The 14,620-nt window shown below is 40.5% G+C and overlaps 1 protein-coding gene across 9 annotated transcripts in view; it reads left to right on the top strand.

Annotated features, from left to right (window-relative positions):
- The window catches only part of carmil3 (capping protein regulator and myosin 1 linker 3), a 108,971-nt gene extending 100,161 nt beyond the window's left edge, over positions 1–8,810 (top strand). For 6 of the 9 annotated variants that reach the window (XM_085804909.1, XM_085804907.1, XM_085804906.1 and 3 more), the window contains 3 exons: positions 965–1,334; positions 3,265–3,368; positions 3,461–3,793. In XM_085804909.1, coding sequence (XP_085661035.1) covers positions 965–1,334; positions 3,265–3,368; positions 3,461–3,718 — 732 coding nt within the window. In that variant the 3' untranslated portion in view covers positions 3,719–3,793. Of the gene's footprint in view, positions 1–964; positions 1,335–3,264; positions 3,369–3,460; positions 3,794–4,973; positions 5,046–5,398; positions 5,519–8,067 lie in introns of those variants that run through there. The other 3 variants (XM_085804912.1, XM_085804911.1, XM_085804910.1) reach the window with 1 other exon arrangement.
- The last annotated feature ends 5,810 nt before the right edge of the window (positions 8,811–14,620 follow it).

Here is a 14,620-nt window from a genome sequence, read left to right as displayed (position 1 = left end):
AGGCACACACAGCGTCATTCCTGTTTCAAGTGAACCTGTTTCAAGTGAACAGGGCCGTTGCTAGGAATTCTGGGCCCCCTGAAAGAATATACTAAAGTGGGCCCCTACCCCCTAACTTTTCTATTTTTTTTTTCTTAGACTACATATGTATTATCATTTTTTATTTAGCCTACTTTGTTTTGATGCTAATGCAGCATTACTATGAGTATTAGTCAGGGTCTTATGCAGAATAAATCAGTCATACAAAGATTAGACTACTGGGGTTTTTGTGGGCCCCACTGGGCGTTGGGCCCCTAGAATGATCACCTTTCTCCCCTATACAACGGCCCTGCAAGTGAATGAACATGTTATCTAAGACTACATCCCTATTCTCATGTCTATCTCATACTGTATGAATCTGAACTGTAGCATCCTGCTCTCAATTCCTATAGTCCTACATAACATGACACAGCGCATGGTTGCATGCTGTGCCCACCACCTGCTATTCTCAGCCTCAGCCTCAGCCTTATCTTATCTGAGGTGTGGAGGACTACAGTACAGTACAATATAGTATATGGCCTATTTTAAATCCCTCACACACACACACACACACACACACACACACACACACACACACACACACACACACAAGCAGTGGGAGTTCCAGCCATTCTCAATCCCTTTTGGTTCTCAAACAACAGATCATGGATCCTCACTGATCCTTGAGGGCCTGTGAGGACACGTGAGGACACATCTTGTGATATTAGGGATAATTTAATTTTGGCATAATTGAATACGAGCGTTATACATTTTTAATCATTTTGATGATTTTATGCTTCACTCTCACCACTGTTTTCACCAGACAGATTCAGTGCATCATCACAAACAAAGCAGTGAATTCCAGAGAGCTCCGTACATCCTATATGCAAATATTGACTCTGATATGGTTTGCTTATGTATTTATCTCGTCTTTGTCCCTGTACAGTCCACAGACCTGGTCAGCATGGTGTACAGCTGCATCGGGGCAGAAATCGAGGACTCAGATGGCAGCAGCAACTGTGACATCAAAGGGACAGACCAGGACATGGACAGATCGACCACCATCTCAGATGCCCCCACAGATACCCGGACCAACGGCCACGTGGCGTCCTCCAAACAGCAGACGGACAGACAGATGGAGACGGGCAGGCAGGAGAGGATCGTACCCCTGACAGACTCGCGGACGGAGACGGAGGAGGACAGACCGGGTGGCGGTGGAAACGTGGCCCCCTGTGGGCTGAGGCCAGAGCCGCCACCACAGAGCACCAAGCCCAGCCTGGCCGTCATGAGGCAGAGACACCTGCAGGAGAGTCTAGGTACTGCAAGTTATTAAAACAAGAGCCGAGGTTATACAAGTATGATATGATTGCTTTGGCTCAGAGTTTTATTGTGCAAGACTCCCGATGCAAACAGCTGGATTGTCGCTCTGAATTCTCAGAACACAAACTGCATCACATGCTCCGTCCTCAGAACACAGTCATTCTGTATCAGCACCAGCTCCAGTGCTTGTTATGAAATGCACAGGCACTGAATAAAACATGTCAGTTAATTTAACAACTTAAATAACAAATGAACATAAAATCTAATGACTTCACTGCTGCTGTGATCTCAAATAAACATCAGTAATAGAGACAACAAGGAGAGATAATGTAGTCTCTGTAGTGAAGCACACATGTAAATAGCAGTTTATTGTTATATACTTCACATCATTACAGTTTCAGTATAGCCTCCTTTATTTTAGATAATTAGGTTTGATGCAGGCAGAAGCAGTAACCTGATGTACAATCACAGATTTATCCATGTAGGATTAAGTGTAATTGGACCTTTGTGTTAATTATCTACAGATAGAGTAATGCAGCATATTCGAAAAGTAAAACTAAAGTCAGTCTTCCCCTGCATCATTTCAAATACTGACCTCTTTCTTTTGTTGTTCTCATTGGTGTTTGTAAGGATTCAGCACTGCATCAACTGAACAGTGATGAAAGATACCGTCGACTCATTTTATTCTAAAACTTAATTCAGTGATAAACATAATGTGATGCGCACACAAACGACGCAATCAGTGTTTATAGTCTTTTACAATATAGCATCATGAATTTTGCAGATTGAATCTGCTTAGGAAAACTGAGCCAAATAAACTGAAACACAGTGAAGCTCCTGTGTCAGAATCATTGTGATTTACTGTAAACACAGAAAGGCTGTGTTTAGATGTACTGTGGAGCTTTTTTCCCTCAAGGTCTTTGCTGATGTCACAGTGCAGAATGTAGCACATTTCCTGATAGTGTGAGTCTGTCAAACACATGTTTTACTTGATGCATTATCAAAACTACATGCAGCTGAAACAAGTGTAAAAATATGAGTTGGTAACATCGGCTAACAGTAACAGATTTGTCACACTTTCAACAGTTTGAATCTCTGGGTAAACAGTGAGGGAGCCAACATACAGAATTTTTAAATGTTAGCTCATCGTCATCAAAACAACATTAAGTTTAAGTCTGTCAAAGTGACTTTAATGAGAGATGAAGTATAAGGGCAGGGATTTGACCCACAGGTCTGCTCATCCAAACTACAGCGGCCTTTCCAGAGAAAGCGCCCGTCATTAAGAGCCATTGTTAGCCTTAACTCTAGACTTTGTAATGAGGTAAACCTGGTCAGTTACAAGAGGAGCTGCAGGCTGCAGTCTGGCTCAGAGAGAATTAAAAGATCAGTACAACAGCCAAAGGCCACGTCATGAAATCAATGTAATGGTCTGCAGATTGACAGTTGGAATGAAGGGAGAACAGGCGTGTAAAGTTTTATCCTCTGATTGACTGAAAGCTCCACTGCAGTGAATATAAAGCATTATAAATAGCTGCTGCTGTGTTTTCCTCAGTAGCTGAAGGTGAGTTGTCAGAGACAACCCATCAGCATATAGACATGATACTTATATTACTGTAACAGATGTACATTATGCATGTTAAAAGATGGCCAGATGCTTATATGTCTCTGAAGCTGTATGAAGCGTTTAGTACAGAAAATGTGACAGAGACTCACTCCATCACTGTTGGTGTTTTACATGATATGTCTATTTATTCTTAGTTTGCTATGTGTTTGGAAATCACTCAGCCTTTGCCAAGGCATGGCTTCAGTTTACAGTGAGAGAATGTACATTAAATGCGTACCCCTGCTACACAATATTTTAAGATTTAGAAGGAAATGTTGAGACTGTAAATTATAAAGACTGTGTTTGTATTTTTGTTAAACCAGAAGAGGCAGGGAGGCTGGAAGAAGAGGAGCTGAGTGAAAGAAAGCGTGACGAGAAGCAGAGAGCCAGAGGACCAGAGGGACAGCGTCCTCTTATTCCCAATAAGGTATACTGTATATGTAGGAGAAGAATGTAACTTTCATCCAGCATAATGTGATACTATACATCACCAAATATCACTGCATGTTCCACCTTCAGCCCAGTCTTGACCTCTCAAGAGACAAGAACTCTCCAGAAAACAGCAAGAGCCCTACCGCAACCTCACCTGTCAGTCCAGGAGAAGAACCCACCGGTGACCAGAGGAACTTGCCTCCAGCTCAACCGATCGGTCCAGAGGAGGGGATCACTGAGAGAAGAAGCCCAACGGCACCTGTCAAGTCTGGGACAGAGGCAGCCGATCCCAGTCAAGGTACACTAACATGTCAGCAAATGATACACCACAGGAAAGCAAACTAGTGGTAACTCTACTGTAAACTGATGCATTTTCTATTAAAATAGTTTCATATTTTACATTTGGAACTCTTTATATTTGTGTGTAATCACAGTAGCTGTTCATGTAAATATCCAAGATCTTCTTGTTTGAACGCACAGCTGAACTTAAAGGGGTACGCCAACTTTTTTTTTTTCGTGTCTTGCCTCACTCCCGAGTCCATGACCAGCAGAGAGACACCATCCTTTCGACTGTGCGTGCAGTAACAAGGGAGATAGAGCCTGTATCGCCCGTAATTAGCTTAGCTCAAACGCTGGAAGTGTATAGGTAGTGTTAGCCTGCCTCCACCTAAAGTCATCAGAGACACTCTTCAGCAATTCTAAACGGAAACTGGCGGGCCGATCTTCGTCTCAGCGCTGACAAAACTCTCCGGTAAGGCATCTTGAGCGGTCAAATGCCAGTAATGAGATGAGATCGGTCAAAACGGAGAGTTCAAGCAAAGACGGTTTATTTTGGTTCAAGCTAGCTACATCGAGGGTAGGTTAGCTTCCTATTTCAAAGTAAAAGCACAAATTCTATCGTCATGGTTTTCTGTATGTAAAGGGCAACAGGTGTTTTATTTTGTGAAAGTAACCAGAAGTGCGTTGGTCACAACGGCTAGCTTGAGTAGCGCCGAATTCGTCCGAACAAAATTGTAAACAGCTGGTATTTAGACAAATTAACGACACACTGCTGATCTAAACGGCTACTTTCTCGCCTAAAAATATATATATATTTTTTGGGCATTTATGCCTTTATAGATAGTACAGTTGAGACAGACAGGAAACGGGGAGGCAGAGAGAGGGGGGATGACATGCAGCAAATGGCGCCCGACGCGGGACTCGAACCGGGGCCGACCGCAGCGAGGACTGTGCCTCTATACATGGGGCGCCCGCTCTAACCACTATGCCACGCGACGCCCCGATAAAGTGATATATTTACAGAGTTTAGAGCTAAAATGAAATCAGCTTCTGACTGCTGATTTCGGCTCGGGTACGAGGCAGGCTAACACTAACTATACACTTCCAGCGTTTGAGCTAAGCTAATTACAGGCGATACGGCTCTATCTCCCTTACTGCACGCACAGTCGAAAGGATGGTGTCTATCTGCTGGTCATGGAAAAAATGTTGGCGTATCCCTTTAAAGGAGACAAAATGTGTGGTTGATGATGTCATTCAAGCCATATGGAGCGAAAAAAAGATAGTGTATATGATGATAATGATGATGACTGTGATTGTTCAGATGAGGAGGAAGGCCGTAATGGGTTCCCAGCAACATCACATCACACCAGGAAGTCCAACTCATTTGACATAGGTACTGTATGCCTGCCTCTGTGTTTACTGCATCCCTGCTGCTTTCTACACATTATCTGTATTTGCTACTTACATAGACAATAAGCATGCTGTGTAGTTCCACACATGGAGATCTGCGACAAATGCACATCTTGCTGTTTTTGTCCATAATTCATAACAATGGCGCGAGGCCTTTGTTATATTTTATCAAATGAAAGCAGCATGAGTGTCTGGTTTCATGCTCTCCCAAGCCTGTAGACCTCACTGGCTGTTGCACCACGTTGACTGCCTTATCCTGCAACCCCTCTTTTTTTTTGTTGAGTTCCTGCACCCCATCGTGTGTGTGTGTGTCTGTCTCCTGCCGTTTTCCCTCAGGCATGGAACAGGACAGTCCCTACGATCTGGAGAGGTCTTCAGATCGCAGATTCCCCGTGAAAAAGCCCTGTTTCCCCCAGTACAGAAACAGATCTCTGGATTATCCTGCTGGGACCAGATGTATGTATCTGTTTCACTTCCTGTAAATATGTGTGGTTACGACTGCCATGGTGCAGGAAAAGTTTGCACAGTACTTGACAAATTATTGCACTACAGAAATCATTTCAGAGTGAATTGCCTGCTGTGTCACAGTTAATGAACATTTTCAAGAAGTTGTAAAATATGAATCTTTAATGAAGTCGATTCAATTCAACCAAAAAAAAAAAAAAAAAGCTTGAGGAAAAGTCTTAATTTGTAACTTTTGCAAAAACTAAACTGTGTGTGAACTTTTTCATAGCGCTGCACATGGATGAGTCAGGCCCTGCATATTGAATACATACTTTTTCCAGTGTTTGATAAATGGTTGACCAAAGATGGATCATAAAACATACCGTAATTAAAAGATGTAATTTGGCTGTTTTCCAGATATGTGTCATTGCAGCTGGCAGCTGGATCTGACACAGCCTGGATGAGTGTGCTATTAGACGAAAACTTCATCATTTCTGAAATAAGGACCTTTTATCACTCCTGCTGTTAATTGGAGCTGATTTCTTTTTGATATCGTGTTCCATTATTGAGATAATTGGCAGCCATGTTTAGCTGATTCAACATCACTTTCTACACTGAGCCGTTTGGCACTGGAGATGAAAACCTGAGGCAGTGGAATTCAAGGGGCACTAATGACATGGCAAAACCACTGCCAATTACCTCTGTAATGCAGAACTATATATCAAAAATCTGTTGTCGGGGACTCAATTACCATCACTGTGAGAATGATAAAGGGCCCACATGTCACAAATGGTGGCAGAAAAACCTGAGCCTTGTCTGGTTGGTTGTTGGGTAGACTGAAATATCAGATAAATGCCTCGTATTTAGGGCAGCAGACACATCATCACATTTATGTTTGCTATACCAACTGAAATGTTAATAGCCTATCAGAAGTTTGAAGACTAAGTTTGTCAAACTCGAAATTGCATCATTTGATTTTTTTTTGTGGCCACATGGGGGCATCTTATCCCTTCATAGAAATGATACACCACCAAATGATGGCAAACTGTGTACACATTCAGAAGCTAAGGAGCAACATCAGCATTCATGTAAAGCTGTGTTTTCTGCCACCTGATCAATGTTAGTCCAATATCAATTCTCTTGAGCTGCTTAATGTGCCAATATGTTGATTGGCTGGCTACTAACTTTGCTGGTCTGATGTTTGGTGCTGGACAAGTAGAGGTTGATTCATCACTATGGTTCAGGTCAGGACAAGGCTAGACCAGAAAAATCCAAACAGTGATTCAATAGAGACTAAAATGAACACAGAAAGAAAGAGTGATTATTTAATTTGGTGATTATCCTCTGTGGGTTTAGCATTATAAGAAACAACATTCAAAGTACTTTTTGTGGAGTTGAATTCGCTAAAACATGCTAAAATCCCCATGAATGACAGGGAGTTCAGGTTTTTATGATCGTCCTCTGTAGGTTTGTTGCAGCTAGCAACATCTTTACATTACACAATTTTCACTGTTTATACTGTATAAAGGTTTTCATTAGTGCTTAGTCTTTAAAAAGAAAGTAGAGCGGCTTGCACACCACAGGGCTCCAATATGCAGTCCATTTATTCACACAAGACAAGACGTAACGTTTCGAGCAGAAGCAGCTCTTCGCCAGACATGAGAAATACACATTGACGCCATCTTAGGTATCATGTGATGTGGGTCATGTGATGACTAGAGTGACAGGAAACAGATACCAGCACAAACAAAATATACTAACATTTAGGACAAAAAAAGTGCTAGAAAAAAGGAAGAAAAAAAACCCCATCAATAATAATAAAGAGTCCTGTTATTTCTAGCGTAACATCATCTTAAATATAAATACTTCCTGAGCAAAACATAAGCATGTGTGCAGGGGCACACACACACACACACACACACACACACACACAAGCATATAACTGTGATGTGTGTGTACACATGGACACATACCAATGAGAACACCATGTAAGTTATACAAATGTGTGACCAGCAGCAATATAGAAATCTCATAGTAAACTTCAAGTACAATACATATATAAAAAATATCAAAGATATAATAAACATCAAAGTCTACGTGTATTAAACACTAGTAAGAGAAACACAAGTCGTACATAGGGAAGCTATACTAAGTGGGATATTCAAACAGTGATCTGGCATTAAATGCCGTCATTAAGTAAGAACATACCACTGAGGCTACACCTAAGTAATAATACACAATAATAGGCACTAGTCACATTAGGACGAGGAGCAACACACAGATCAAATAGTCTGTTACATTGTAACGATAATTACAGCAACGGACGGATGTCCATTTCTCCGTTACCCCCTGGGTGACATAGTATCTAAAGTGTAAATCCAGAACAGTTCACGTTTGAGAAGTAATTTCATTTGTTGATATCACCTCCTCTCCTCGGTGGACATACTTGTTCTATACCAATATAACTGAGAGAAGCAACAGTATGTTTCATCTGGTTAAAGTGACTTTTTGATTTGCTTAGTCTTTGAAGCCATGTGTTAACATTATATTTGCTTCCTCAGGTTATGACAGCCCCCAGCTTGGTAACAGAGATGCTTTATGACAGTACCAGTGGACCAGGAGAAATTTGCTGGGAAGAGACGACTTGAACATGGAGGACTGGAGAGAGACGAGCTTTTAAAACTGTGGACTCAACTGACGCAGCTTTTTTTTTTTTTTTTCTTTTAATCCATAGGAACATTTGTTGCTGAGCTGTATGCATGTACTGTATGCTTTCTGTTTTTAACTGGTTGCACTTGCTATGGTTTTTCTCAGGCATAAAGGAAGCTGACCTGCAGTACATTAAGATACTTTTCATACAAACACAATATTTAAGTGTCTCTCCAGTATGCTCATGAGCTGTTGTTTTATGCATTTGTACAAAATCATTTGATGTTGAAGATACTCTGTCCACTCATCCCCTCCCTGTCTTTTACTGACAATCTGTGACTACTAAAAGTGAGTTTGTACTGTATTAAGGTGTAAATATTGAATATAAAACTGCACTAGCCATTGTGGTAACTCTACCAGTTAACAATCATGTTTTTATTTGTGATAATATATAATTTGATAACTGTGTTTGTAAGTATGCTTTTGGTGTATGCTGATGGTGATGATTGAGAAATGTGTTATCATGCACTTAGTATTTAAGTCAGTCAGTTGATCACTTACAGTTTTAATCTGATTTTGCAGGCCTGAAAATGAGTATATTTTCTAAAAATGCTTCTATTAATCAGAATAAATAAAATCAACTTTACACAAGGAATTTGATCTCTGTTCACATCCATATCAACACTTTTATTGTCAATGTACAACTTACCCTAACCCTTAAAATTAAATGGTCGGCATGTTATTTGTCCAACTATTGCTGGGATAGTTTGACAAATTCAACGATAACATGTAAATGTTACACATTTTTCAAAAGGGAATACCAATTTTACTCGATAAAGCCGGGGTTTGCTGTGGGCTTTTCAGCTAAACCAGTGAAAACAGTATATTGCCCTCTTGTGGATCAAAGGAGTTTCGTCAAGTTTGAAGAAAAAACCTCTGATTGTTACTTAAAAAGACATTCATGTTTGGGAAACTATGTTTATTCATTTTCTTGCCGAAAGAAAAGTTTATTAGCTCTAACGTCACAAATTTATCCTCACTGATGTTTTCTACATATACAGTAGAAACATATAACAGATTGCGGTTTCATGTAATCAAGGCTGGTAACCATGTAGTCTTATCACATAAACAGCAGGACTTGGTGCTAACTAGACTAGCTTTTTCCCATCTTTATGCTGGGCTAACAGAATCAACTGCTAGATGTAGATTTCTACACAAAATGGTATCAAGATTATTTTTCAAAATTACCGACCAATTCCTTTAACAGACTAATAGATAGCCTATGTTCCATGTTGTTTTTATAGTGTTGTTGCTTTGCTTTGTGTAAGTGAATACTCAATCAGAAAAACAGAAAATGAGCACTGAACAACATTTAAGTCTAATTTCAAATTCATTTAGTAAACGTGTTACTGTCTCTTAGCAGCAGATGGCAGCAGAGACTGAAAGCTCCTCTCTCCGCTGCCTGCTCACTACTCCACTGACATGTTGCGGCCAAGTCATGATCTACTGTCAGTACCAAAACCATAGATCCTAGCAGCAGCCACTGTCGCTGCATTAATGAAAGCATAATATACCTGATGGTACAGCTGTCTCCTTGTTCTAGAAGAGGCTAATGAGTGAGTTCAACACTTAACCCTCCTACTGTCCTTCTGGGTCAAATTGACCCAATCTGTTCCCTTCCTCCATCCTTCCTCCTTCCTTCCTTTCTCCCTTCCTTCTTTCCACAATGTTTTTCTTCCTTCCTTCCTTCCTTCCTTCCTTCCTTCCTTCCTTCCTTCCTTCCTTCTTCTTCCTTCCTTGAACGAATCTGTTCCCTCCTTCCATCTTTCTTTCCTTTTCCCTGCCTTCTTTTCACAATCATTTTTCCCTTCCTTCCTTCCTTCCTTCCTTCCTTGAACAAATCTGTTCCCTCCCTCCATCTTTCTTTCCTTCCTTTTTCCCTTCCTTCTTTTCACAATCCCTTTTCCCTATACCTTCCTTCCCTTCGTCCTTACTTCTTCCTTTTTGACCCAATTGACCCAATCTGTTCCCTCCTTCTGTCTTTCCTTCCTTTTTCCCTTCCTCCTTTCTTCCCATCTTTGCCTTTGTCCTCCCTTCCAGGAGGGTTAATTGGCAGTATAAACATGCTCATGAATTACTCCTGTCTCTGCATGTACAGTAAGCAGCAGGTTATGCTGCCTGTTCTCTCTGTCAGACACACGTCTCGACCTCACAGGTGAGATCAGGCTTGGGCGCTTTCATCAGCTTCTCCAAACAATGATGAGCCTGTTTGTCTTGTGACATTGAGACGTGTTTAGTTCCCTCCTTCCAGTCCACCTGATCTCCCTCTGTGCCAGGACACATGGCAGCCAGCGGTGTTGCATTCACATTCACTGGGTCAGCGGATAAGCATGGTTAATTCTCTCTGTCTTTCCATCCACGCAGTCCCACGCACCATATGCTCAGCCCAATATTTCATTACTGTGTATGTAAACTTACACGGTCAGTGTTCCACTAACTAAGGAGTGTGTGTGTGTGTGTGTGTGTGTGTGTGTGTGTGTGTGTGTGTGTGTGTGTGTGTGTGTGTGTGTGTGTGTGTGTGTGTGTGTGTGTGTGTGTGTGTGTGTGTGTGTGTGTGTGTGTGTGTGTGTGTGTGTGTGTGTGTGTGTGGGCGCAGATTATTATCTGAAGGTATTCCAGCTCATTCATCTTCAGATGGTGTGAAGTGTGAACTCACTTATTTGAATATTTGCAAGCCTGCTCATTCATCTATGTCTCTCTCTCTCTCTCTCTCTCTCTCTCTCTCTGTGTGTGTGTGTGTAGGTAAGCAAGCCACTTGCCTCACTGTGTCAACAGTGGGAAGCTGTTAATGAGTTTGTGTGTGTCTGTTGTGCACCTTCTGAGCAGCAAAGAAAAATAGGTAACAAAGCCTTGACACATGAGGTTGACTGTGTGTGTGTGTGTGTGTGTGTGTGTGTGTGTGTGTGTGTGTGTGTGTGTGTGTGTGTGTGTGTGTGTGTGTGTGTGTGTGTGTGTGTGGTATTGGTGAGCTTCAGTTAGGTGACACAATAACACCACATAAAAGGATTTCAGCTTAGCGTCACCACAGCAGTAAACATACCACATTGTGTACACAGTATTTCTAACAACTGCTAATACATTTTCTTTTAACCAGGCTTCATTAAGACACTACAGGCAAAAACACTGTTTTTCATGCACTGATCAATTTTGAGATTTTGGGCTATTTTTCTTCCTTAACATGTATTCTCTCCGAAAAGTCAAAAGAAATGGTAGAAAATCCACATTAAGGTGGTTGTTTTACTTCATTTTGTGTCTTTTGTCAGTAGATTTCTCCTAGTTAACATGCCACTGTGACATACTGTGCTGTGCTTGTTGTCTGACCTATGTCATGTCAGGTTGTAAAGCTCTCTCTCCTGAACAATGATGTAGGGTTAAAAATCGTCATTTCCTTTGTATCCGCAACCAATCAAGTGTGCTTTACATTAACAATCAATAGACTTTTCCAGTACAAGTCTTTAAAGGCCGTTTTCTCAAAATGAGTTTTTCCTCAGACTCTGAGCCTGAAATCTCCACTTCAGCAGCACTTAGAGACACCAAACCTTCCAGTTTTATTCCTGTCTATATTCTGAAGGTTTTTACCGAGGGGATTGTTGATATATCATTCAAAGCCTGATTTATACAACATTTTATTCCTAAAAACATGGCAAAATTGGATTTTTTAGGGCTGGTGACAGTATGTTCTCATTTACAAAGTGATAAACAGAGATATCCCAAATCCTCTCTGTAAAAAACTTCTGACTCTAATATGTCAACAAAATAAGATTTTGGTTCTGGAAATGAATGCAAATTAGTGCATATTTTATCAGATATTGCCTCATTTACATATTTAAACATAAAATTTGACAAAACTTGTAAGAAGTGATAAACTTGGGAAGTTTCATATCTGTTATTTAAAATTTTTACCCTATTCACCTGAAGTGTCTCCCCTTAAACAACCACTCAGTAATTGAAAGGATATTTACTTTAAAAGAATGCACATCACACACATAGGGAGTAAACTTGCAGGATTCATGGTTGAATGTAAAGGCCTCAGTACTTTTAAACAGTGGCTGGTGTGTTGGGATGCAAAACGGTGATGCTGCTGGCATTTAGAGCAGTGATAATATTTTAAGCAGCAGCACTGCCAGTCCTTCATTATAATTATATTTTAACGAAACCAGTATTGTTTTTTTTTTGTTTTTTTTTTCACAAGTTGAATTTTCTGTTTCTGTTAGTCTCCCTTGAGCGGCTTTGCTTTTTCATTTTCCAGGAGCAGTTGGTGGTGAAGCAAGAAAACAAAACAAAAAAAAGAAGCTAAGAAGTGAAATAGGCTGCAGAGTGATTAAGAAGTGGGGGAAGCGGACACGACTCAAGTCTTTGTCACGTACCGGTGGAACAGTGTTTGTCACGAGTAAGCTGAACGCAACTTTAATACCGGTGACATGTGACTACACAGACCAACAGATGATACCACAGATGTTCACAACAACAACAACAACAGATTATCCTCGCTGTGTCTTAGTAATAACACACCAAAGCACATCCACCTGATCATTTAGCTTTTAAATAAGGAGAAAATAATATTGATTTGTGTCCATGGATTAATTCAAGAGCTCAAATGAATTTGCTTTTTCTTTTCTCCATGACACCACTGTGTACTTTCAAAAGAGGGCTCTGTGAAAACTTAATTAGTTAGATCTGTGAGCTGTTAGGAAACTCAAACTTTGGGTCAGTTACCATGGCAACTGACTCTGTGAACCCAAAATGCTCAGTGGCAGGTTTTTGTGAGCTTCTCCTTGTCTGATCCCTGCGGCTGATCCTGATGCAGCTGATGGGCATGTCATGTGTCCCTTCCATGTTTACCCAAACAACACTGATGCTGATTTAATTTGCATAGCTTTATTTTGATAGCAGAGACCCTGATTAGATGTGCTATCAGTCCCCGATGGCTCGCTAATAAAACATTACCATTATTTGCCACACTCTGTCATTTATCAGAACAACACTCTCTGGCCTTGACGAATGGTGCACACCACGGACATGTTCTCAGATCAGGGCTAATTATAGTGTTGCTCTGATTTCTAATGTTTCCTTTGTGACACTGCCGCACGGAATATATTGGAAACAGATTATGCCAGGCGCCCGTTGCGATATGTCACAGATCTGTGGGTACAATCTAATAAGAGTGGCACAGGACTTCAGGTGCCTGATGTACAAATCACTCAGTTGAAGTTAATGATGATATTTGAAATTAGATTCTGTAATGACACTCTGCAGCAACCCCAGACTGGGATCAGTAATTAGTTTTTTATTTAGCAGGGTTTCCCAATGTGACAGACTCATCAGCGGCACGCATGTCTCTATTACTGTTTCCTCAGTTAGTGAAAGAGGTATGATATGAAATATGTCTTGAGTGTTTGTGATGTGTGAGAGGGTGTGTTATGCACATGTGTATATGGATGTTTAGAACGCTATGTAAATTGATAATAATCTTACCTTTCTATTGTTCTTATTCTCCTGTCCAAGGACTACGGATGGAAAGTAGCTAGTAAGCTAAATCCGGTACAAGGCATCTCTTCTCATTTCGAGACTGATGTTATTTTGTACATTGTCCCTGATACAAATAAACTTATTAAACTAAACTAAACTAAACACTGTGTGAATGGGAAGTCTGTCTACAGCAACAATATGCAGGTGTATTGCAGTCAGGGCCGGCCCAAGCCTCCATGGGGCCCGAGGCTAAATATTATTTTGGGCCCCTCTATTACTACCAATAATACTGATTATTAATCATTTACACACCTACTACAAACCTATTTCATTTTTCTAATCCGTCATTACGAATCATCATCCTAGCCTGGCATGTTTTTACCCACCTATGGCTTTTAATAAAGCCTTATTCTATTCTATTCTATTCTATTCTATTCTATTCTATTCTATTCTACTGTATTCTATTCTATTCTATTATATTATCAACTAGCCAGTTGAAGTTGAACTATGCCTTCTACTAAAAGTAACAATATGTCACGTCATCTGTGTTTTTATATTTGGTTTTAAAAAAACTGCAACAGCAATGTGAAACAACAATTTGAAGTGCAACAACATTTCATTTATTGGATCTCCATTAGCACCAGCACATTAGCATAGCTATTCTTCCTGGAGTCCAAACATTCAGTCAAAATCGACTATTATATTCTTCCCAGTCCATCAAGGAAAAAGTAGAACAAAAACAACTAATACAGTCACAACACACAGATACAATCATACAGTAAACGCAGACGTACGTATAACACAAGACACAATCCACCACTTGTACAATACAATTAAGAATCAATAAATATACGGGTTACTGTAAAGCAATATAGCAAAACATACAAAAACCAAAATAGTACTCTCACAGGGCAGGGAAGAGAACAGGCACTATAT

The sequence above is a fragment of the Trachurus japonicus genome, chromosome 17 (assembly GCF_045865225.1).
Source record: "Trachurus japonicus isolate A0001 chromosome 17, Traja_1.0".
Lineage (NCBI taxonomy): Eukaryota > Metazoa > Chordata > Actinopteri > Carangiformes > Carangidae > Trachurus > Trachurus japonicus.
The sequence above is the reverse complement of the archived record's forward strand: the minus strand, read 5'-3'. Positions and strand labels throughout refer to the sequence as shown.